General features: G+C 39.0%; 1 protein-coding gene across 3 annotated transcripts in view; it reads right to left on the reverse strand.

Moving 5' to 3' along the window:
* LOC126366012 (INO80 complex subunit D-like) overlaps window positions 1-27,468 on the reverse strand; it is a 156,957-nt gene that overhangs the window by 85,612 nt on the left and 43,877 nt on the right. For all 3 annotated transcript variants that reach the window (XM_050008864.1, XM_050008863.1, XM_050008865.1), the window contains 2 exons: window positions 22,071-22,990; window positions 2,723-3,050 (listed from right to left, as the gene is read on the reverse strand). In XM_050008864.1, coding sequence (XP_049864821.1) covers window positions 2,723-3,050; window positions 22,071-22,990 — 1,248 coding nt within the window. The remainder of the gene's footprint in view (window positions 1-2,722; window positions 3,051-22,070; window positions 22,991-27,468) is intronic.

Genomic DNA, 27,468 nt, shown 5'->3' on the forward strand with positions numbered 1-27,468 from the left:
AACTGACTGTGAAGAAGAAAACAAAACAGCACATTGTTGTGTGTACAATTTTTGTTTAAAATTATGTACATACAAACACAGTACAAATGGGAGAAAGCATGTGTGTAACAGTTTAAATGCTCTGCTACTGTAGTTCAATTAAATGCCCTGCTACTGTAGTTCAATTAAATGCCCTGCTACTGTAGTTCAAACTTACTGTGAGAAAGAAAACAAAATCACAATTTTTTCACAGCACAGCATTTTCTTTCTCATTGTTTGTTTCAACACAGCACCTATTTATCATTGCTAAAAAAAGGAGAGAAAAAAAAAAAGAAAGAAAGAAAAAGTGTAGCCTCTGTCCATACAAATGTTGTGAGCAGAAAAAATCCCAGAACTCAATAATGATTGTTGACAACAGTCTATTGAAGGTGAAGTGGTATAATTATACTTCTGGACTTCTCTGTCAGGTATTTGTGCAAGGCTGCACACTCTCTTTACTACTTGAGGAGGTGGGGGGAGGGGGGGGGGAGGGGTGGAGAGAGAGAAGTAGGAAAAAAGAAATCCTATTTGCGCACATGGCTGAGACAAATATGATTTTAGCATGGCACCTGATCACATTGCCAGAGAGCAACAAATGGAACTTTTGAGGTTTAAAATAATGCTGTTACTGTTAAGGCTAATCATATTTCACAACTAAATAAAATATCGATATTGGGAAAATCTCAAATAAGAAGACCTCTTGAATTGCATATGTTACCTGCAAATTAAGATCATTCATGGACGTGCATGCAACTTTACTAAAAAAACTGAGCTCCCATTGGACACATATTCTTTTCTGACATAAAAGTCCACAACACACCACGGACCATAAAGATACAAACTACACGAACTGCTAAGAGTTATTTAGTGCACTCTTGTTGTTGTTGTTGTGGTGGTGGTGGTCTTCAGTTGGAAGATTTCTTTGATCCAGCTCTCAATGTTAGCCATTCTTTGCAAGTCACTGCATCTCTGTTTAACTACAGTAACATCCACTTGGACCAACTTACTGTAGCCAATCCTTGTTCTCCCTCCACAATTTTTTATTCCATACACTTCCTTCCATTAGCAAATTAACTATTCATTGATGCCTCAGGATATGCCCCATCAACAAGTTTCTTCTTTTAGTCAAGCCGTACCACAAATCCCCCTCCCCTTTTCCTGGATACAATTCAGTACCTATTCACTGGTTATATGATCTATTCATCTTCAGTATTCTTCTGTAGCACCATATTGCAAAATGTCTACTCCCTTCTTTTTTGTACCATTAATCATCCACTTTTCACTTCATGTAAAGCTACACTCTGGATAAATGCTTTCAGAAAATACTTGCTAACATTGTATATATCTGATGTTAACATATTTCTCTTTTTTAGAATAGCTTTCCTCATTATTTCAAGTCCTCAGTTCATATCCTCTTTACTTCTGACAATGTCAAGTTATTTTGTTTTTCAAATAGAAAAACTTATGTCCTCCTTTAAGAACCTAATTCCCTAATCTAATTCCCTCAGCATCACCTCTCTTTTACTCTGACTACATTCCATTAATTAATTTTACTTTTGATGATGTTCATCTTAGGACCTATTTCAAATCACAGCCATTCCCCACAAGTGATCTTACAACAATATTTCATCCACAGACTTCATGTCCAATTCAGGCATAGACATTAGCCACTAATGTGACTGCTGCACTTTGACATTGGAATTGAGGGTCACTCTATACTGTTATTTATTATTTTGAGCCCAATTATTCAAATACTTTATTAAATTGATGTTAATCTTTAAAATAGTCAAATCTCGTGGAGTTACGTTACCAAATCATCTTGTGGCGCACTGTAATTGCAGAAATTTAAAAAACATCACAACAAAATTTAGATTTCAAGGTGTATAGGGTGGACACAAATTGACTGCTTGCTCAAGGTATCTAAAAACTTTAAACAGGGACTAATTAGATCATCCAATTGTCCTGGGGTGGATATCATCCACTGCAAGATCCACATGCAGACAGTCTCCAAGCTGATGGAGACACACTGCGAGTGCAGAAGAACAAAAGATCCAGGCCATATGCTCATATGGGTTGGGTTGTTTTGGGGGAGGAGACCAGACAGCGAGGTCATCGATCTCATCAGATCAGGAAAGGATGGGGAAGGAAGTCAGCTGTGCCCTTTCAAAGGAACTATCTTGGCATTTGCCTGGAGCAATTTAGGGAAATCACGGTAAAGCTAAATCAGGATGGCCAGACATGGGATTGAAACGTCATCCTCCCGAATGCGAGTCCAGCGTGCTAGCCACTGCACTATCTTGTTCGGTCCATGCTCATATACGCTCTACTGAAAGTCTCTTGTGCAACATAGGACTTAATCAAGGCAAATAAGAAGGCCACGAGAGTTGCTACATTCTGGAAATGCTGACCAGACAGAGAACTGGATAAAGTACTGATTTAATTCACCATCCCACACTTTTAACGTAAACTAACATTTTCCACAATCAATTTGGTGAACAGCATGTTGAAACTTAGGTAATACATTTCACAATGAACAAACACACTGTATTAAACTAAGTACTGTCACACAATGCTGAAAGGTGGCACACACTTTAGCAGTTACATGCACAAATATTTTCAAAATTTATCAAAATAGCAACTACATTTACAATCCATACAAGATTTGATAGATGAAAATACACAAACAAATTGTGCTTCCCTTTACCTGTTATGACGATGACCATCTTTCCCTGTTAGTATCTGTGCAGTTTTTGTAGGAAACTTCTTGGCTGCATTTAATACAGCTTCTGCTAATGCCCAGCTGCCATTCATATCCAAACCCATGCTTACTCGCATAGCTGTATCTGGTAAACCACGGACTATCTGTCGTAATCGACGTCTCGTTTCAGCACGCACTTGAGCAAGACGGCCATCACGTCCCCCTAGTCCAGTTGCTGCTTGCTCAACACTCACAGAAAACCAGTGCCGTTGAAAAACTGCCCTATCTTCCTCATCTTCAATTTCACTTCCTTCACTATCTGTTGCTTCTACACCTGTAAGTTAATCAAAACCAACTGTTCACAATACTAAAAAGTGTGAAACAATCCAATTATGCCACCTACAAAAAGCTAAAATAATCCTTAACAAAAAAAAGGGCACTAAGGGGGGGGGGGGGCAAACAAGTTATCTTTCAGTGTTTTGTCAGCTGAGCACACAGCAAAGGCTTTAAAACAAGGAAGATAATTTAATGCTGACACAATAATTAGCAGCAACTAACTGTACATAATCTATAAAGTCATTCCATGTGAAGTTGTCCAATTTTGGAAACCACTCTCACCTGATCACCTCAGATTCTGTTCCTATTTGGTCTGCAGCTGCCTATACATGTTACAGATAATGCTGTGAATTCTTAGCCCTCAATATTCAATACTGGGTCTTTAGCAGCGCCACATGTCAAGGTTGTCGAAATTTAGTTACAGCAATGAAAAGATTTTAATTATTTTTGAGGTGATGGCTCTTTTAATGAATAATCACACTACATCTACGATATTTTAATTCAGTAGTTTGGACAGTATAATGTGTACAAGTTTTAAGAGCTTTTATGTAGTATTCACTGCCCCAGTGACATCCAAATACATCAAGAATTTTACTGTAACAAAAAAATGTCATGCTAACTGTTGTGACTCGCCGATCTTTCAAAGTGTCACCACGCAGTTACGCGCGTAAACTACATGCGGCGCTGTCTGCCAGCCATGCAGCAGCACCACCACCTCAGCGGCCAGCCAGCCAGCGGCTGCTAGACTTGGATTCAGTTATGATTTGACTGTTAAAGTGTACACACGTCTTACTCTGTTTACTTGATCTGTGACTTTCATGTATTGCGTCTTCCTTGAAATATATTTGTTCAACTTGAAGTTATAACAATTGGCGACGAGGTAGTGATTTTTCTTTTCCATCATTGACTCACATGTTTCCATGGCTACTTTAGAGCAACAATTGCAAGGTCTCATAGAACAGCAAACGCTTCTCACAAATGTGATTCGTGATTTCATCGTTGTCTCTACCTACTTTTCCTCCTTACAATGAGACGGCGGAAGACTGGTCTGATTACGAAAAACGTCTTCGGCAGCACTCCTTGGCATTTCATGTTGTGGACAAACAAACATGTAAGTCTCTGTTCCTTTCATGGATTTCACCTCAAATGTATCGGTTGTTGTCACAATTGGCACCTTTGAAAGATCCTGCGTCTTTGTCCTTTGCTGAAATGTGCTCACTTCTGTCCGTCTATTTTTAAAAGCAAATGCATGTGGTAGCCTCTCGTGTTGCCTTTCATCGTTGTCAAAAACAACCAAATCAATCCTATCGCACTTGGGCTGCTGAACTTCACGGTCTCAGTAGAAAATGTCAATTTGTTACTGAAGTTCACAAAGAATCCTATGCCAATTCCATGGTATGGGATGCTATTATCCGATCGGTGCCCGACAAAGAAGTTAGGCAACGTGCCCTTCAGTTGGCAAATCCGACTCTAGATGAAGTCCTATCCATCGCTCAGTCTTTTGAAATTTCTCGCGCCGCTGGAGCGCAAGAGGCATGGCGCAACGTCGGGGAAATACAACCTCTGTGCGATGTTGACGAAGCGTGTGGCATGTCCCCGCCAGCCGACGTGGCCGCAGTACGCTCCCAAGTGCAGCCTCGGCCTAACCGTAAACAAACCTTTAAGAAACTGCAGCAAAACCCACGGCAACTTCCTTCATGTCCACAGTGTTTTCTGAGACATTCACGAGAAGACTGTCCACAATGTTGGGCCGTGCGTCACAAATGAAAAAACAAAAGGGCCATGTGTCATCTGTTTGCAAATCCAACTGCATACATGATGTTCATGAACATGACGCTCATTCTGATTCTGTGTTGTCTGTCAATTGTAGTTCTTCCCTTTCAGGGAAGTTATTCCTCACTGTCCAAATATTTGGTCGAGATGTTCGCATGCAGGTGGATACCGGTTCTGCTGCTCATGATGCGCTTCTCCAATTTCTGGCTTCTTACCATTTCACCCCCATGGGCGACCACAGCCCGGATGAACTCTTATATGACCAACAGCCCCGCACACTACTTCATCTTCTGCAGTCTTCCACTTCACGGCCGCGGGTGTCTTCGCTTGGCCGGTTCACCGCCGACGACCTTGTTTGGGTACGGGGTTATGGCAGGCGGCTAAAATGGAGTCCTGGCCGCATCTTACGACACCGTGGCCGACGCCTGTATGAAATCCAGATGGACACAGGTGTTGCAGTGCATCATTTGGACCAGCTTCGGTCTCGTGCCGGCAACGCCTGTTCCAGATGCCGATACACCACCTTCGGCTCTACCTTACGCTCGGGATACTGGAATCTCTCATTACTCACAACGCAGTCCTCTCACCATTATATCGGTGCCAACACAAGAACTGACACCACCAGGAGACGTGCCCATGCAGGAACCAGATGACCATCACCTGTCGGAGCAACTCTTTCTCCTACGGATGCGGAGACATCGCCCATGTCTCCTGTTATAACAACCGGACTTGCCGGAACAAGCAGATTGGTGCACGAGGCCTCAGCAGATTCGACCCCCACGTCTCCTGTCATCTCGACCCATTTATCATCGGGGACACTTCCGTCCATATGGGAAGCCACCTCCTAGCCTTTATGGCCAGTCAAACAACACCTATGGACGTTAGCAATCTACAGGCCGCCTCCATCAAGACTTGTGCAAAAAATTCAAAGGGGGGAAAAGTGTAGTGACTCGCCGATCTTTCAAAGTGCTGCTGTGCAGTTACGCACGCCCTCTACATGCAGCGCTGTCTGTCAGCCATGACGCAACAACGCCGCCTAAGCGGCCAGCCAGCCAGCAGCCGCTAGACTTGGACTCAGTTATGTTTGTTATTTATCAGTTTCTTTGTGGTACCTGCATAATTTAGCTTTCAGTAGTGGTCAGTTCCTAAGATAATTTTGATGGGAATTTTACTTCAGAAAACATTTCCTTGATATTTAGACAATTTTGAAGTCTTATATCTCAGAAAGTCCATCTCTAATGCAATTTGTTCAACATCTATCTTAATTTCAATCTGGTATATTTTCAAATATGCCCAACATAGAACCAGAATTGTTTATTGCCCTAAGTAGAGTGTTGCTTCATAACCGCAAAATTTATTTTGATGACAAGAGAAATCCTGTTACAGCGAGTAAACAATAACTGTTTACAGCCAAGCAAGCACGTTCAATGTTTACTACATACTACGCATTCCTTAAGCTAGGAGAATTCTGTACAGCAAACTGTGTCAAGACATAAAAATAAAAGAACTATGGCGACTAAGACAAGAGTAAATTATTTGTGCCAAAATGGTTGCAGACCAATTGAAGGATATCACATCCAAACTAATAAGATTGGCATTATTATTATTATTATTATTATTATTATTTAATGAGAACATCCAGAAAACTGTAAAGATGACCCAGTGACTTTACTTCAGTAACTGGCAGCTTTATGAGAATATTCTGATCAGGGATCCAGCAAATATCCCTCATGAATGGTCAGTAGAACAAGTATGGAAGGCCAAAAGGATCCATGAAAGTAATCCAAGAATGATGTTCTACATGTGACATTTCACTAATGTTACCAACACATCAGCTGTAACTGTAAATGCAGACATCATACTAACCTGGCTGCAAAGTTGAAACTTAGAAATCTGACCTTTTGTCTGTCGAGTCTGAAATTTTGGCAACTAATGTCACAAAAGCTTTAGGACCTACCTGAATCCACCACAAGTCAAATGGAACAAGCATGGGATCTTTCACATTCTAGCAACTGTATGTGCCGGGGCAAACCTTTCTCCCTGGTTTATCATTGACAATTTTAAATGATCCTTGTCATGCAAAATGAGATGACAATTTTAACTGATCCTTGACATGCAAAATGAAATTTAATCAAGTTTGATGATAACATGTGAACAAATCAAATGTTAGAATTTGTAATGTAACTGTAAAGAAAAAACTGAAGAAAGAAAAAATTGAAGTGCTTTGTGATGATATTATGAGAGAATACTGAAAATTAAAAGTGGATTGACGAGAGTAGAAATGAGGTGGTTGTCTGCTGAATCTGAGAGGCGGGGGACGTGGTTACAAGATGAGTTAGCGTATCAAGATAACACCTACATGGTAATAGAGGGATCCCTAGAGACCAAAAACAATAGGGGAAGACAGAGAGATTTGAATGTATCCAACAAATAAATGAAAATACAATGTAACTGGATAGAAAAAGGTCTACTCACCAACCAGCAGCAGAAGAACACACATATAGAAGTATTTAAATTTTCAAGCTTTTGGAGCCAGGGCTTTTCTGCCCACAGAAGAGTTCAAGGGGAAGGAAGAAGGATGAAGGTAAAGCACTAGGGAGGTTTAGGAAATTGGGAGAATTTGGGAAAGTCACCCAGAACCCAAGGTGAGAGTAGACTTTATCAGGCAGAATATTGAGGACTGCACTGGAGAGAGATCTTTAAGGTGAAAGATACAGTAATATGCAAAACAGGTATTAATGCCAAAACAATGTGCATGAGTTAAGAAGAGCAGAAAACTAAGAGCATTGTATGTGATAAGAGGTGGGAAAGGGGGGTAGGGGGGGGGGCAGAATAAACAGGTCAGAAAATGAAAGATATAGAACAAGAGAAGGAAGTGAATGAAGGAATAGTTACTGTGAAGAAATTAATGTAAATTAAGGCTAGGTGGGTGACAAGAACCAAAAACATGTTGTGATGCCAGCTCTCACCTGCCAAGTTCTGAGAAACTGGTGTCTGGGAAGGAGGGGATAGGGGGCGAAAGAATCCAGATGGCACATGTGGTGAAACAGGCACTGAGGTTATCACTGTCATGATGTAGGGCATGCTCTATAACAGGATATTGTGTGTTCACTAGTATACACCCTCTGGCAATGTCATTCATTCTTACAATTTGACGAGAGTCACGCCAATGTAAAAGGCTGAACAGTATGTTTAGTGTGTTGACTCTCTTTGATAGTATATATTTTGCCAGTTACAAGGCTGCTACAGATTATGGTAGGAGGTTGCATACAGCAAGTCTTAAAGTAGGGATGGACACTGGGGTAGGTGCCATAGGGTACGGAAATGGGTGCGGAAGCAGCATAGGATCTGAGAAGGACCCTGTGGAGATTGGGAGGGCAACAAAAAGCTATTCCAAGAGTGGTGGGCAAAATGATTTGAGGAAGTCAGGACCTTGTCAAAGTAGCTCCTTAATACATTCAAGACCATAATAATATTGAGTGACAAGAAGTGTACTCTTAAGTTGTTTTCTGGAGGGATCAGCACTACCAGGATTGGATGTGACAGCCCAAGAAATCTGCTTTTGAAATAGGCTGGCGAGGTAATTACAACCAGTAAAGCGTGAGGTGAGAATGGTGGTGTATTGCTCTGAAGAGTCTCCATCTGAGCAAATACATTTATCTTGAATCCCAAGGCTGTATGGGTGGGAACATTTGAAATGGAAATGACGACAATTGTCAAAATGTAAGTACTGTTGTTTATTCATAGTTTTAATTTGAACAGAAGTGTGTAGCTGATTTTTTGGTGAGGATGACGTCAACATCAAAGAAAGTGACATGGGATTCGGAACAAAACAATGTCTGCTGCTGAACATTTCCTCAGTGCCAATTTGATTCCAAACCTATGATCTCTCTCCTCTTCACCTTAATCAGCTGTGCTGGTACTGCGAACGGCTGAAAGCAAGGGGAAACTACGGCCGTAATTTTTCCCGAGGGCATGCAGCTTTACTGTATGATTAAATGATGATGGTGTCCTCTTGGGTAAAATGTTCCAGAGGTAAAATAGTCCCCCATTCGGATCTCCTGGCAGGGACTACTCAAGAGGATGTCGTTATCAGGAGAAAGAAAACTGGTGTTCTACGGATCGGAGCGTGGTATGTCAGATCCCTTAATCGGGCAGGTAGGTTAGAAAATTTAAAAAGGAAAATGGATAGGTTAGAGTTAGATATAGTGGGAATTAGTGAAGTTCGGTTTCAGGAGGAACAAGACTTTTGGTCAGGTGACTACGGGGTTATAAACACAAAATCAAATAGGGGTAATGCAGGAGTAGGTCTAATAATGAATAGGAAAATAGGAATGCGGGTAAGCTACTACAAACGGCATAGTGAACGCATTACTGTGGCCAAGATAGATACGAAGCTCACACCTACTACAGTAGTACAAGTTTATATGTCAACTAGCTCTGCAGATGACGAAGAAATTGAAGAAATGTATGAAGAAATAAAAGAAATTATTCAGATAGTGAAGGGAGATGAAAATTTAATAGTCAAGGGTGACTGGAATTCGTGTGTAGGAAAAGGGAGAGAAGGAAATGTAGTAGGTGGATATGGATTGGGGCTAAGAAATGAAAGAGGAAGCCGTTTGGTAGAATTTTGCACAGAGCACAACTTAATCATAGCTAACACTTGGTTTAAGAATCATGAAAGAAGGTTGTATACACGGAAGAACCCTGGAGATACTAAAAGGTATCAGATAGATTATATAATGGTAAGACAGAGATTTAGGAACCAGGTTTTAAATTGTAAGACATTTCCAGGGGCAGATGTGGACTCTGACCACAATCTATTGGTTATGACCTGTAGATTAAAACTGAAGAAACTGCAAAAAGGTGGGAATTTAAGGAGATGAGACCTGGATAAACTGACTAAACCACAGGTTGTACAGAGTTTCGGGGAGAGCATAGGGGAACAATTGACAGGAATGGGGGAAAGAAATACAGTAGAAGAAGAATGGGTAGCTTTGAGGGATGAAGTAGTGAAGGTAGCAGAGGATCAAGTAGGTAAAAAGACGAGGGCTAGTAGACATCCTTGGGTAACAGAAGAAATATTAAATTTAATTGATGAAAGGAGAAAATATAAAAATGCAATAAATGAAGCAGGCAAAAAGAAATACAAACGTCTCAAAAATGAGATCGACAGGAAGTGCAAAATAGCTAAGCAGGGATGGCTAGAGGACAAATGTAAGGATGTAGAGGCTTATCTCACTAGGGGTAAGATAGATACTGCCTACAGGAAAATTATAGAGACCTTTGGAGATAAGGGAACCACTTGTATGAACATCAAGAGCTCAGATGGAAACCCAGTTCTAAGCAAAGAAGGGAAAGCAGCAAGGTGGAAGGAGTATATAGAGGGTCTATACAAGGGTGATGTACTTGAGGACAATATTATGGAAATGTAAGAGGATGTAGATGAGGATGAAATGGGAGATACGATACTGCGTGAAGAGTTTGACAGAGCACTGAAAGACCTGAGTCGAAACAAGGCCCCCGGAGTAGACAACATTCCATTGCAACTACTGACAGCCTTGGGAGAGCCAGTCCTGACAAAACTCTACCATCTGGTGAGCAAGATGTATGAAGCAAGATGTATGAAACAGGTGAAATACCCTCAGACTTAAAGAACAACATAATAATTCCAATCCCAAAGAAAGCAGGTGTTGACAGATGTGAAAATTGCCGAACTATCAGTTTAATAAGTCACAGCTGCAAAATACTAACTCGAATTCTTTACAGACAAATGGAAAAACTAGTAGAAGCTGACTTCGAGGAAGATCAGTTTGGATTCCGTAGAAATACTGGAACACGTGAGGCAATAATGACCTTACGACTTACCTTAGAAGAAAAATTAAGGAAAGGCAAACCTACGTTTCTAGCATTTGTAGACTGAGAGAAAGCTTTTGACAATATTGATTGGAATACTCTCTTTCAAATTCTAAATGTGGCAGGTGTAAAATACAGGGAGCGAAAGGCTATTTACAATTTGTACAGAAACCAAATGGCAGTTATAAGACTCGAGGGACATGAAAGGGAAGTAGTGGTTGGGAAGGGAGTGAGACAGGGTTGTAGCCTCTCACCAATGTTATTCAATCTGTATATTGAGCAAGCAGTAAAGGAAACAAAAGAAAAATTTGGAGTAGGTATTAAAATTCATGGAGAAGAAATAAAAACTTTGACAGAATTACAATGTCATCGGCGAACCTCAGAGATAGCAAAGGACTTGGTAGAGCAGTTGAATGGAATGGACCGTGTCTTGAGAGAAGAGTATAAGATAAACATCAATAAAAGCAAAACACGGATAATGGAATGTAGTCGAATTAAGTCGGGTGACGCTCAGGGAATTAGATTAGGAAGTGAGACACTTAAAGTAGTAAAGGAGTTTTGCTATTTGGGGAGCAAAATAACTGATGATCGTCGAAGTAGAGAGGATATAAAACGTAGACTGGCAATGGCAAGGAAAGCGTTTCTGAAGAAGAGAAATTTGTTAACATCGAGCATAGATTTAAGTGTCAGGAAGTCGTTTCTGAAAGTATTTGTATGGAGTGCAGCCATGTATGGAAGTGAAACATGGATGATAAATAGTTTGGACAAGAAGAGAATAGAAGCTTTCGAAATGTGGCACTACAGAAGAATGCTGAAGATTAGATGGGTAGATCGCGCTACAGAAGAATGCTGAAGATTAAATGGGTAGATATCATAAATAATGAGGAAGTATTGAATAGGATTGGGGAGAAGAGAAGTTTGTGGCACAACTTGACCAGAAGAAGGGATCGGTTGGTAGGACATGTTCTGATGCATCAAGGGATCACTAATTTAGTATTGGAGGGCAGCGTGGAGGGTAAAAATCGTAGAGGAAGACCAAGAGATGAATACACCAAGCAGATTCAGAAGGATGTAGATTGCAGTAGGTACTGGGAGATGAAGAAGCTTGCAGAGGATGGAGTAGCATGGAGAGCTGCATCAAACCAGTCTCAGGCCTGAAGACCACAACAACACTTTCCAACAACTACTTTACCACTGAGGGACAGATATACATACAGATCAGGGGCACAGCCATGAGAACCAGTATAGTTCTTTCCAATATCAACCTTTTATGGGTTGCTTGGAGAGGACTTTCCTGGAACCCATATGCTTTCAGTCCCTGGTTTGGTTTGGATATAATGACGATCTCTTTGCCATATGGACTCATACTGAGACTGACCGATTATAATTCTTGGAATCTCTAAATAGGTTGACCACAGGAAATAAAATTACATTAAATTTCCATGGTCCTATTTCAAATCCTATGCCGCTTTCCTTACTGTTGACCTCATCCTCACCATCAGCTACACACTCCTGTTCATGTTAAATCTACTGACAAACAACAGTACTTACATTCTGACAGTTGCCATCCTTTCCATTCCAAACATTCATTCACACACGGCCTTGGTATTTCAAGCAAACATATTTGTTCAGATGCAAAGTCTTTACAGCAATACACCACAACTCTCACCTCAGCCTTCACTGAAATTAATTACCCCACCGACCTAGTTCAAAAGCAGATTTCCCAGGTCATCTCATCCAACCCTGGCAGTGCTGATCCCTACAAAAACAACTTGGGAGACCTCTTGTCTTTTAATATCCTAGTCTTTATCAATCAGCTGATTTGACAAATCTATGGCTTCCTCGTCCGCAGCTCGTGGTCTCGCGGTAGCGTTCTCGCTTCCCGAGCACGGGGTCCCGGGTTCGATTCCCGGCGGGGTCAGGGATTTTTCACCTGCCTCGTGATGACTGGGTGTTTGTGTCGTCTTCATCATCATCATCAATCATCCCCATTACGGTCGGAGGAAAGCAATGGCAAACCACCTCCACTAGGACCTTGCCTAGTATGGCGGCGCGGGTCTCCCGCGTCGCTCCCCTACGCTCGGTAAACGGAGTATGGGACTCATCATCATCATCATGGCTTCCTCAAAACATTCCAATCTGTCTGGCATTTGTCCACCACAACTTAAACAGCTTTTCATTGCCCTCCCGATCCCCGCAATATCCTTGTCAGCCTCTATGGTGCCTCTGCACCCATTTCCCTACCCTACAGCTCCTACTTTGTGACCATCTCCACTGTAGGACTTGCCTTTGCACCCTCCTACCACAAACTACAGCAGCCCTGTAACTGGCAAAACATATACTATCAAAGGAAGTAAAGACTGTTCAGCCTGTTTCACCACACTTATCATTTGGATTCTCCGCCCCAGACACCTATTTCCCAGAACTCTGCAGGTGGAAACCGCCGTTACATGACCTTGGTTCTTGTCACTCATCTGGCCTTAATTTATGTTAATTTCTCCAACAACTACTTTACCTACATCCTACATTCCTGTAACCTTCCTGGCCTCAACCTCTGTTAGTCATTGTCCTCGTCTACCCAGCCCCTTCTCTGTTCCCATTCCAGCATTACACAGCCCTCATTCCACCATCGCATCCAGTCTTTTTACTTTTTTTTCCTTTTCCGATATTCCACCCCCCACCCCCTCACTGCCCTCCTGACTCTACACAGTTGCCCTACCCTCTTTTCAGCTCGTCCCTGTGCACTCCCCAACAGTATGTCATTGTCTGCCACCCCTACCCTACTGTCCCCCCTCCTTACCCCACCCAATCGCCACTCCCATCATGCACTGGTGCTGCTGCTGGCAGTGTGGCCTCAGTTGCCTGGGACTGCAGTCGCTTGCGCGCGCGTGTGTGTGTGTGTGTGTGTGTGTGTGTGTGTGTGTGTGTGTGTGCTGTATGGTGAGCAGCAACTTTCCTTTTCATAATATTGTTAGAATCCATCCTGGATTTTCCATTGTCCGATTTCTTCAGTGTCAGCATTTCTTAACAGTAATTATTCCTTTCTTCCCTCTCTTTTAGTATTCCAATTCTTTCATTATCTGACCTGTCAATTTTTCCCTGCCCCCTCCCCCCCCCCCTTCCATCTCTATCACACACAATGCACTTAGCTTTATGTTCTACTTAACTTGTGCATAATGTTTCAGCAGTAATCCATGTTTTGCATATTACTGTAACTTCTACCTTTAAGCTCTCAGGTTTTCAGATCTTGTCCAGAGTAGTCCCCCAACAGTCTGTTTGGTAAAGTCTCCCCTGACTTGGGGTACGGGTTGACTTTTCTAAATTCTCCCCATTTCCTAAACCTGACCAGCTCTTTTCCTTCATCCCTCTTCATTCCCCTTGAACCCTTCTGTTGGCAAAAGGAGCCCTAGCTCTGAAAGCTTGCGAATTTAAATACCTTTATGTGTGTGTTCTCTTGCCACCGCTTGGTGAGTAGATTTTTTACCTATCCAATTGCATTATATTTTCAAAGACAGATTATTTTCATTGAAGTTAGAATTTGGATTTCTTTTGAACACCTCAAGCTAGCTAGCTGTTGACAACAGGCATTTGACAGTTCCTCCAACTCCTCCACATGCAGATTTACCAAGGCATTTACCAAAGAGGTTGCATTCTGCTTTTATACCAAAAACTTGGTGACACTGTCACAAATTTTTGTAATCAGTAGCCCATCCATCACTAAGGTATAAAATTTTTAACAAATTCACTCATTGTGTCTCAAGAAGCTGTTTTGTCACAAAAAACATGAACAGCTACTATGTCATGCCTTCAGCTATCACTTATATTGTGGATGCTCTTACACTGAAACACAAACTCAATTAAACAAATAAATTAATGTGCGATGCACAGTGACATAACTGTATCCCCAATGTAAAACCTGCACAGAATCCCATACAACAAATGAATAATTTTCTGCAAAATTTAACACAAGTTTTCCTTCAGCAGGCTTCAGGTTTTCTTTCATTTTAAAGATACTGTGGCTAGTTTTTTAGAAGGAAATGATGTATTATCAGGTCAGATGTTTCAGTGAGCAACTCCAGTAAGAAGGATGCAACAGGCATTTCTTTTATTTCAAGTGAAGGGGAATCTGTTGGCAACCACTTTTTGTATTCGACATCGTCTTCTGGATTAACATCTTTACACACAACAGTAAAGTATGACTCCACTGTAGTTTTCCCTTGACAACTTTTGCACTGACGAAGCATGCAATCTTTTTCATTCAGTGTTGCATACAATGAAGCCCATCAAAATTTTAACTTTTTTTTCGTTGTGGCACAAGCGCACACAAAGTGCATCCTGGAGAACTTTATTGCAATATTCCAGTCAGGTATGAGGTCACAGAATTTCGAAAACATAATTTTACAGTCAAACTTATTTAGATAATCAAGTGTTTTTGTCTGTTTTTTGTGACCAGATAAGTAAACATATGATCCTTACAATCAGTGCAAAGTCATATAGCCGCTGATTGGACAGATTGCCCCCCCCCCCTCCCCTCTCTCTCTCTCTCTCTCTCTCTCTCTCTCTCTCTCTCTCTCTCTCTCTCTAAACAAATGACACACTGTAGGTGCTCTTACAACACAAGAAAGAAGAAAACAACAATATAATTTAATTTCAGTGAACAATAATTGGCAAACATATAAAACCTTACAGTGCTGGGACCATGTGGACTTGAAAGTTGCTAGCACTCTTGTCTTAGAGAAGAAAATTTAAGTACTTCTTTTCATACACATATCTGAAGCTGTACTGAATAAAACAGCTAACAGTACAGAGAAGCAAATTTTTAATGCAACAACATAAAGAGTCTATTCATGGAAAGTGGTATACTCATTCTTTGAAAAAAAAAAGTACGTTTGCATCTGAACACATTTGAAAATCCAGTGTAGCAAAGTTAAGATCATACAGAGAAAATATGCTGTTTGCAATGAATGGACTGCCAGTATCTTGTCTCCTACATTCCAAACTTTACAGAAGCTCTCCTGCGAACCTTCCAGAACTAGCACTCCTAAAAGAAAGGATATTGCGGAGACATGGCTTAGCCACAGCCTTGGGGACATTTCCAGAATGAGATTTTCACTCTGCAGTGGAGTGTGCGTTCATATGAAACTTCCTGGCACATGAAGTGCCCGACCGAGACTCGAACTCGGCACCTTTGCCTTTCACGGGCAAGTGCTCTACCATCTGAGCTATCGAAGCACGACTCACGCCCGGTACTCACAGCTTTGCTTCTGCGAGTATCTCATCTCCTACATTCCAAACTTTACAGAAGCTCTCCTGTGAACCTTGCAGAACTAGCACTCCTGAAAGAAAGGATATTGCGGAGACATGGCTTAGCCACAGACTGGGGGACGTTTCCAGATGGCAGAGCACTTGCCCACGAAAGGCAAAGGTCCCGAGTTCAAGTCTCGGTCGGGCACACAGTTTTAATCTGCCAGGAAGTTTCATATCAGCGCACACACAGCTGCAGTGTGAAAATCTCGTTCTGAATGTTTCTTGTTACGACCAAATTTTTTGACGAGACTGAGTACACCTGGTGCGATAAATGTTAAAGATGTGTACACACATACTATCCAAACTAATAAATTAATTAATCAAGTCTCAGAGATATAGCTTACCTAATCACAGAAAGACACAGCTTCAGATGTGATGAAGTGCTTATTGCAAAATTTTGACACACTTGACCAATGGGTCAACTACTGCTTACTAAGAGCTAACATTTTGTAGAACTATCTATAACAAGAACATACAAAATTTGAACAGAATCTGATATAGTAAAGTGGTGATCATTAGACTTCTTGGTATGGAATGAGTTTATGTGCTTATGGGATGAGCTAATACGAATTGGAAAATTACTTTTTTCAGTAGAGGTGCCATAGTTCAATGCTCTATTTTACTCAATTGATGATTGTCATTACACTATTTAGGGTACTGTAAACCTACAATATTACTGCCATGAGTCTAGTGTCAGCATACTTCAGTTAACTTCTTATGAAGAATTGTTAAAGGTCACTAATGTACTCAAGATAAATTTAGGGCACTTTTACTTTTGCCCAAACAAAGTTAAGTGAAATTCAATTCTGGCACCGACAGGAAAGGTAGACAGGAATAGAAAAGAGATAATAATTAATATGTTTACATGCAGCCAACATCTGCAATAATGATGTAGAATGTGACTCTTCAAGCTTTCCTAGAAGATGTGTTGTAAATAGTCTTCACGAGTTTGCGGCCGGATCACATTGTGAAAATTCCACAATATTTCCTCGAAGCAAATGTCCAACATCTTCAGGTGGTTCAACCTTTCTGGTGACTAGGTACGACTGGTCATACCTAGCAAGGTTGAACCACCTGAAGATGTCTGGCAGCTGCTCCAAGGAAATATTGTGGAATTTGCACAATGTAATCTGGCGCCAAACCCATGAAGACTGTTTACAATGATGAACAATGCTGAAAGGTTGTACATTTACTAAAAATGAAGTATATAAATCAGCAAATATAACATTTCTGAGAAGCTCTGTTTTAAGAAGGTTTGACAGGAAGTATTGTCAGATATTTAGAAATAAAGCATTTACTAATGGTAAAAAAGCATAACTGAATAATGGTGTATGGAAACATAGAATTCTGAAAACTTCTACCAAGAAAGCAATAAACATAAAACTAAAACACACACATTTTTTTAAACTATGTATTCGTAATTGCTACTAATCTGAATTAAAAATCATAAAAGATTGGGTATGCAGTAGGATGTCAAGGAAATAATCTATTCTGGGGTACAAATGTGCATTCAAATAGTATATACCAACTTATAATGAATTAAAATTTTTCTTCTATTCACCAAAGTAACTCGTGTGTTTGCTATGTTATAAGAATAACAGCTGATAAGGCAAAGTGGACAAACAATGTCTAATCATCTACTTACTGCTGATTATGAGAGCATTAGATTTCATTGCAACTGTGACACGCATCAACACTTAGGAGAAGTTTGGGTTAGATTCCCCTCACCTTAGAGTATCTTCTTCCAACAATTCAACTATCAACTATCTAATTAATAAAGCAACACCTTCATTTGTCACACTACTTATGATGTAAATTTGAGAAATAGAATCACAAGACTATTCAAACTCTAAACACGATTTTCAGTGGTGTGGGATTAATCATTACCAGAAAGACAAATGACTATATCTTATAGTGCCAGAGCCTGTCCTATGTGCCATAGGCTCTGCATTTTATCAATCTCTTTAACTCTGTAAACTGGTACAGACTCTGCACAGAATCAATAAATGATTCCAATTGCTATTCAAAATAATGTTACGTATGAAGATGAATTAGTGGGTCTGAGATGGGGAGAGAGAAAAGAACTAGTGAGTCTGAGATGGGGAGAGAGAGAAAAGAACTAGTGGGTTTGAGTGGGTGGGAGGGAGGGAGAGAGGGAGGGAGAGAATGTATCAGCACACCCTATATATGAAATCTTTGCCACTCAGTTTTCTGGAATCACTGTGAGAATTTATACGAATGTATCTTAAATGGTACGACAAAGAATTTTGTATCCTAACCTACCAAGAAACAATTTCAGTTTTATAGCAGATAACCTAGAAAAAGGTAATGTGGACTTAACTGCCTTACAATAATAACTAAATTCTAATCAAATGATTTTCAATGTCATGGAGAATTTGTCATTTTATTCTTACACTCATCAAGCCAATCTAGACTACTTTCAGCCATCTAGTAGGAGCAATTCGGCAATTTCACCTTAAATCATACAGGTCAAGAGTGAATGTGTCACATCACTATTTCAAATCCTGCTGAAAAACAAATATACGTTGAAGTTCCACATGATACCTTTCCTAAACTACTATATTCTGATTCTATGGTGATTTGTTCAAACACTACAGATGCCTCTAAATGAGAGTATTTGTGAAAATGTTGTAACGAAAGGAAAAATTGTAATAAAGAAACCAAAAAGTGATACAGATCTGAATTTATTTTCAATAAATACTTCATCCTCAATACTATGAGACATGATTAATACAAACATACTTTCGAGGGTCTTTTCTTTTAAAAAAATAATCAAAAAAAATTGTAATTTATTGCAAATTTCAAAATTATGTTTTGAAAATATGAATAGTCACAGGATGTTAACTGTCTTGAGAAATAATGAAGTGGAAGGACTGCTGTCAACTACGACATTAAGGATTGGAAAAGGGCACAGGTCATCCCCATTTTCAAGAAGGGATGTCGAACAGATGTACAGAACTATAGACATGTATCTCTAATGTTCATCAGTTGTAGAATTTTGGAACAAGTATTATGTTCAAGTATAATGACTTTTCTGGAGACTAGAAATCTACTGTGTAGGAATCAGCATGGGTTTCAAAAAAGACGATCATGTGAAACCCAGCTCGCGCTATTCGTTCATGAGACTCAGTGGGTCATAGACACGGGTTCCCAGGTAGATGCCGTGTTTCTTGACTTCTGCAAGGTGTTCGATACAGTTCCCCACAGTCGTTTAATGAACAGAGTAAGAACATATGGACCATCAGACCAATTGTGTGATTGGATTGAATAGTTCCTGGATAACAGAACGCAGCATGTCATTCTCAATGGAGAGAAGTCTTCCAAAGTAAGAGTGATTTTAGGTGTTCCGCAGGGGCGTGTCGTAGGACCATTGCTATTCGCAATATACATCATAAACAACCTTGGGGATAACATCGGAAGTTCACCGAGGCTTTTTGCGGATGATGCTGTAGTATATCAAGAGGTTGTAACAATGGAAAATTGTTCTGAAATGCAGGAGGATCTGCAACAAATTGACACACGGTGCAGGGAATGGCAATTGAATTTCAATGTTGACAAGTGTAACGTACTGCGAATACATAGAAAGAAAGATCCTATATCATTTAGCTACAATATAGCAGGTCAGCAACTGGAAGCAGTTAATCCTATAAATTATCTGGGAGTAGGCATTAGGAGTGATTTAAAATGGATTGATCAAATAAAGTTGATCGTCGGTAAAGCAGATGCAAGACTAAGATTCATTGGAAGAATCCTAAGGAAATGAAATCGGAAAACAAAGAAAGTAGGTTACAGTACGCTTGTTCGCCCATTGCTTGAATACTGTTCAGCAGTGTGGGATCTGTACCAGATAGGGTTGATAGAAGAGATAGAGAAGATCCAGTGGAGAGCAGCGCGCTTCGTTACAGGATCATTTAGTAATCGCGAAAGTGTTACAGTGATGATAGATAAACTCCAGTGTAAGACTCTGCAGGAGAGATGCTCAGTAGCTCGGTACGAGCTTTTGTTGAAGTTTGGAGAACATACCTTCACCGAGGAGTCAAGCAGTATATTGCTCCCTCCTATGCATATCTCATGAAGAGACCATGAGGATAAAATCAGCAAGATTAGAGCCCACACAGAGGCATACTGACAATCTTTCTTTCCACAAACAATACGAGACTGGAATAGAAGGGAGAATCGACAGAGGTACTCAAAGTACCCTCGGCCACACACCGTCAGGTGGCTTGCGGAGTATGGATGTGGATGTAGATGTAGACTGCATGATGTTCTTAAACTGTCAAATTATCTGTACATAAAGATGAGAGAATCTGAAATATTTGGTTATTTAGAAATTATTTTCTCCAAAATCCCATTCTAAATCTTCTAAAAATTTCATAGTACATTAGTTGGTCATTGTTCTTAGGGAATGTACAATCAAAGTAGTCAATAATTATCTGTAAAAAACATGAGAAATTTTTTAGGTAGACCTAGCTCTACTCGCACAGTCAAAAAAATCATGGGCACTTAAATATTTAAATTGATTGCTGATTTTAAGTAAACATAATGAAAACTGGTATTTCTGAATCAAAATAACATTATAAGTGAGTGGGAAAACAATTCATAGTTTTGTTCAAAAGGCTTTTATAACGCAAATGAGATATAGAATATTTATAGCCCTTTTTCTTTTTATGGTATTATTCACACATTACTATTGTCTTCTGTCATGATTTTACTTCGTGACTTTCCATGAATTAAAATTACCTACAATGTGGCAATTAACACTGCTTCTCATTGAACTTGTATAGCTAAGCTGAATTTGCACATGGACAAGGATGATCCAACAAGAGCAATACTTGGGAAATGGGAACTGCACACTGATCTTTTGATGATGGCCATTTGAAAGTATTAATAGGACCATGAGGTGTCATAAAGGAGACTGTTATATCTTGCATCTGTACCTCCCACCACTGATTGTCATACACACAATAAATGAAGTGGTTCACTACAGAGTCTTCTAATGTATACTGTAGTCTCTGCATTTCACACACAGTACCAGACTGCATTTCGTGGAGAACCACTCTTGCAATTTTTATGCCATTCTGGGATGCAACCCAGTAGTGACTTGCTTCATAGCAGACCACTCTTCTCTCTTCTGTAAACAGAATTCCCTTAATGTACTTTCTGTGACTCAGCATCTCCGCTATATGGTGAATAGCAACTATCCTTTTCATACTATTCTTACACTCTATTCTGGATTTTCCATAGTAGTAGTAGTAATAATAATAATAATAATAATAATAATAATAATAATAATAATAATAATAACAATAATTTAAAAATAAAAATACACAAACAAGTAAACACAGTTCCCAACCCATGAAATCTGAATATTGTTGGTGATTTGAGTTATTTTTACTAGTTACAGTCTCTCCTCTGAAGTATAATGTGGCAGCATGGGTCCACTGGCATGTATCTGGTAAAATGGGGCAGCATTTACAATTATTAGGTGCTCAGCCTGAACAAGTAGTAGCCTTGAAAAGTGGACAAAGAAGAAAACCAAGCTTTATACAATTCTGTACATCAATGTCATAACTGTTGTGGAGAACTTGTTAAAAAAACAATACCAAATTAATTATGTGTCAGTTCTTTAGCTGGTATTGGCTTGAGAGGAGTTCAGTTTCTACATGCTGTTGGCAGTTACTGATAACTGAATGATCATGCAGAATATTAAAAGTCTGTGGTAGTTTCTTGACTTTTTTCTGAATGTAATACTGAAACTTCAGAGCAGTACTACGCTACAATTTCAAATTTGATGACAAAATAGCAGTTTTCATTCCTACAACTGACTATCCTGTGGAACTGATCACTTTTTCCTTAAAAGCTTACAAATGAAACTCTCATCACCAGGAAAGCACACTCCATATTGACATTAGAATTTAACTTATGTCTCTGTGACACATTATCCTTTCTGTAGGGAGACAGCTCTCAAGTGTCACTCAGCTCCATAATTAAAGTACTACAACAAATAAACACAATTTATACTTACATTATCTACGTGAATCACATATAAATGAGTACTTACCTAAAGGAAACAAATCACAGTTATACTCTCGAATTTTTTCTTTTAAGTGCTGTATCCGCTGCAGTGATTCATGGCAAGAGACATCAAGTTTTCTCCTGCTTTTTCTAATTCTTTGTTGAGCAGGTGGAACAGCAACCCTGACCGAATGAACTGAAATTGGTATATACTGTTTTTGGCTGGCACTAGGTTTCTGATACTTGGGAGGAGAGGAAGACAGTGGAGGACTAGGAGGTTCCGTCTTCACAGCGACATCTGAATTAACACCCAGTAATTGTTCCTCCAGAAGGCTTCTTTCTTTAACAGGTTGCCAGCAGTTTTTGGGTGGTGATGGGCGTTTCCTTACAACGTTCTTCAATTCTGGACTAGGACTAGATGAATGGACTTTCTTATGTTTCCCTATCACTTTATTCTGAGCTATTTTTGCCTGCAACCTGTTCATGGTTTTTGAACTTTCGTCGTCTGACACTCTGTTGTCAAGCACAATTCTCCCAGAAATTGGCTGAGAGATGCTCTTAGACACAGCTGGTGACAACGTAGCCACATCAGAACCTTCAATTTTAATCATTTCACCAACAATGTTCTGCTCAGCAGGTTTGACATCGACTTCAGTACAATTAGGTTTTAACGATACACAGTTTTTTGTATACACATTGCTAGCATCTGCCTTCTGATACAATCGCAGAACTTGAGGCTCTGGTTCACTGAATGTGTAAGGGTCATCTGATTCAGTGTCACCGTCCTTGACACCTCCTGAATTTAATAATGCTTTCAATCTGTCTGAAAATTTCAACTTTCCATCTGAAGATGGTGAAGTGGGTGATGGTATATTGTCCTTATTAGGGATCATCTTGCCTTTTCTGATTTTATAATCTTTCTTTGGTGCCATACCAACAGCCACTTGTGTGTGGCCATTACAGAATCTGTAACACAAAATCAGTATTACTCTTTTTTGTAATTTTAAAGTGAAACATTGTTATAAGAATGATGAGGTATCATCTTTAGCTGTATGATTATTGCTAATAGGTTCCGTCCCCTTTATTTTATTTTTTCATTTCAGTGATGGGTTTTGAAACCTTAAAGCAATTTTTCAATGGTATTATGTGGATACTTAGGTAAAGTGGTTTGAATGCTATACACTACAATTGACCATATAGCATAGATGCTGAGTTGCGGATAGCTAGTACAAAAAACTATCAAACAAAACTTTCAGCCTCAGAGGCCTTCATCGGAATAGAGTTTGTGTTTGAATGTTGTCTATTCTGATGAAGGCCTGTTTAGACTGAAAGCTCTGTCTGGCAGTCTTTTTGTTGTGCCTATCTGCGACTCACCATCTCCACTATATAGTGAGCCACAACTATCCTTTTTGTAATATTGACATTATTCCATCATAGATTTTCCACCATCTAACACACTAAAATTCATTATTTATTTATTTATTTATTTTGTTACATAAAATCAACATGCCAGGAAGACAGAGGCATACTGACTGACAACTGTAACATATAATTTTAAGTATTTCACTGAAGCTTTTCCCTTACTCCAAAAATCCAAGGGATTGCAAATTTCGAAACTGTAGTGTGACCAAAATCTTCCAATCACAACACCATTCCGCACCACATAAATGAAATTCTTCATTAATTTTACTTACGGCACGGAAGTAACAATTACATCCTACTGGTGAATGTTATACATTCAAGGTTACAAGCAATAACAAACAATTCTTAATAAAATGATAGCGAATACCATTAAGCTTCTATTACAATTCAGGAAATTGCATTTCTTCCACTAAACATTACAACACCTCATTCTACATATGTCGTTCTAACTGTATCATCACACAGCTACTGCATACTTCACGAATGCTGCACATATACAGAAATACTCAATATAATAGTGGCAGTTTGCTTCACTCTGTTTAAAGCAGTTCAGTGAAATTGTCTGTTCATGCTTCTTTAATGGATTGTAGTTTATTTTTCAGGAAAGTTCAAAACTGAGTTTAGAAGCACTCTTGAAAATTATTCTGATCTCACATGGAAACTTTATGCCGCTCATTTCACTATTATAGTAATACTTATCACTAGCATTATGTTTTCTGATGTTTGGATTCCATGTACCGTCGCATTAACATTCAGTGCAGCATGTGTGCATGACAAGGAATAGCTTGTTAATAAGGTGTAAATGTTTCATAGGATCTGAAATGTTATTGAATTTGGTATACAATCTCCCACTGAATTAGATATGTAATTACATAAATAAAACATCAAACAAGTCACATAACATGCCATATTCAATATATTTAAAATGCATATTATTTATATATTATTTACCTGTTACTTATTAATTTATTTTTATTATTTTATTGTTATTTATTTTATTATTATTTTTATTTATTATATAATTTATTTGGAAATTAAATTTAATAAATAAATAAAAATTAATTAATTAAATTATACGTGCTCATCAGTAAAAACTGAAACAGTTTTCACCATGTATGTTTTATTATTTGTGCCAATAAAGAAAAAAATGTCAAAAAGGACAAAAACACAGTTATATGATGCAGGTTATGTTGCATTTTACCAAAATGTGTAGACTCGCGACAGGTTGTGTCCTGCCTTGAAATCGTGATGTGAGCAATGTTGATTGAAATGTGTACAGGAGGATACACTGTATACCCATGTAATAATAGTGTGCCACAGATGCAGCAAGCTGATAAATCCACCCTTACAGTCAAGAAGGATGAAGGACTACTGAACTAAGTACTGTAGGACTTGGGGAGGGGAGGGGAGGGGAGGGGAGGGGAGGGGGCGTTAGTTGCATGTCTTACTGCAGTATGGTGAACTTGTTCAGTTGGTTACTGTTTTCTGCTTACTGAGAGAAGGTTTTGTGTAGCTCTGTGTACATAAGAAATATTTAACACACAAATTCTGTTAGGAAGAAGTTCTGGCTGGATGTTACTGATCGAATTCTGAAAACTGGGAACACAATAAGCAAGGCAAAAAGCATTCCACGTATACTACTTCACACAAGGTAGACATTTATACTAAAGCAAAGTAAGTGGCATGGCACTTTTCTGCAAGATCTAAGTTTTTAATTTCCAAGAGAACTCTGCTAATTTATATACTTTCACAGACATTTGAACCTAATGATACACGAAAACCTACTGCTAATACTGCATTCCTCTCTTCCTTACTGCTGCTGTCTCTTCTCACTGTCACTATCTCTCTCTTCCTCACTGTCACTGCCATATCCTTTGCCTATTATTTTTGGGAAAATTTTTATAGGAGCTGAGGAAGACAGACTAGGTAACTGGTACCCCCTTTCCAGTCAAAGTCTTTTAAACAAACAGGAACATATTCACATTTTTGTGCCCCGATGAGAGTCTTTTTCCCCTGGTTCCTCCTTTTCCCTGTTAGAGCAGTGCATGCAACTCACATGAAGAGAACTGTATTGGTTACAAAAAAAAAAAAAAAAAAAAAAAAAAAAAAGATAGTTTACTTAGATAGTATTGAAATAACACAAACCTAATTTTACACCTCAGACTGGATTTGACATGTAGAAAAATTTTGCATGTGCTTCAGTACTATAACTGGTGTTCCCAGATGATAGCAGAGGCATTTTACAGCATATTTCTCCATGCAACATCACTTTATAAACTAAGTTTTCACTGCAAACAGGATTTCACGTGGGTGCAAGTAGAGTAAATTTGAAACTACATATCTCCCAAACAGATAAAAGATACGAAGAAAATTTTCAAGGTTATTCAAGATTGGGATCTTAGAAATACATTATAAAAATTATAGCCATTTACTGTGCATAGCTGTCTCAGAAACTGAGGCTAGGTTTTCGTCCGCTGATGACAGCAAAAATATAGTACGATCAATCTTTTTTTTTTTTGGGGGGGGGGGGGGGGGTGTCTGAGGAACTACTCATTACCTAATGGCACTAAGTCCTATCAAACCCACTATAGACCAGAACAAATGTAAAAAGAACTAACAGATTTGCTTCATTTGCCTAAGCAGGAGGGAGTGTGTAATACTCATACATTGGCCCTTTACTGTAGGATAGTGACACTAAGACAATCCTTCTGTTGGGTGTAAAAGTGGTCCTTAGACCAAGGGCTATCAAAACACTTGATTCTACATTTTTGTCACCAACAGAACCTGAGGTATGAGTAACAGAAAATCCTGTTTTATGCACAGCATTTTGGAACATATTAGGGACAATGTTGTTGTATGCACATCGATTTAAGATGCAAAAGTGTTACTTTCACAATTACTTCATAAAACCTACTATGCCACTCAATAGTAAAAATCAAGCAAGGCAGCACAAGTTCAGAATTAAATGCATGTGGAAGAAACTGAGGTACAGAGCACGCAAATATTATGGAAAGAGGCATGGTGGTAATACTAATGATAAAATAAATGTGACCCTTAGCAGCTTTCATTGAATTTAAAATTAATTCCAACCTTGCAGTATAATCTTCAGCATGATATAATCTTCAGCATAATAAAAGCAAGCAGAAAACACTTCTTCACAACCCCTGGGAATCCATGTACAGTACAACAAGTGCAATGAGAGGAAGTAAATGATTATTTGCCATCATTCAATTACAATTGGACGGAATAAAAGAGTAATCCAAATACTAAGTACTGCCAATGTCTCCCACTCAAGTTAAAAATACCAAATAGTGTACACTATCATTTACATCCATTTTGTTTTCTTCAACATTTAGAGTCCTTTCACTTACAGAAAGCATTAGTGTAAGTTCCATATGATTGTCTAAGGACTCAGATATCAAAACTTTGGGAGTTACATATAATATCATGTGAAAAGCCAGAAGTAATATACAAAGTTGATAAAATTTGCATCTGAATATTCTAAGAAGAGGCTCAATGTATTTTTTAGAAGTAACTGATATCTTCACACATGAACTGCTTCTGCTAGTTAATAAGTAACTTGACCCTTTCCAGATAACTGAAGGCTCTCTTTCATGATGGGACTTCAGGGAAACAATGTGTGAAGAATAAATGAAAGAATTATTGATATCATTGGACATATGATATTCTCAGTATAGTCAGCACCATATTATCATTTATAATATGCTCTTCAGCACTGTTAATGTATTTATTGCACCTGCAAGAAATGAAGAGCTCAAGAAATCAACAACAGCAAATCACATGTTACTATTCTATGCATCCCAGGGAAGTGCTGTAATGGATTGGTTGTGCAAAAGAAATAATCTCAAGTTGGTAATTACATTCATACATAACAGTACAATGTGTCTTCTCTCTCAACTAAGCAACCAACAAAATACCAAAATTTTATAACAAGTGGAATTTTATTCACAAATACTTATAATATTTGATTTTTGACGCACAGCCTTTCACCCCAGGAATCA

This window comes from Schistocerca gregaria, chromosome 4 (genome assembly GCF_023897955.1).
Source record: "Schistocerca gregaria isolate iqSchGreg1 chromosome 4, iqSchGreg1.2, whole genome shotgun sequence".
In the NCBI taxonomy this organism is placed as follows: Eukaryota; Metazoa; Arthropoda; class Insecta; order Orthoptera; family Acrididae; genus Schistocerca; species Schistocerca gregaria.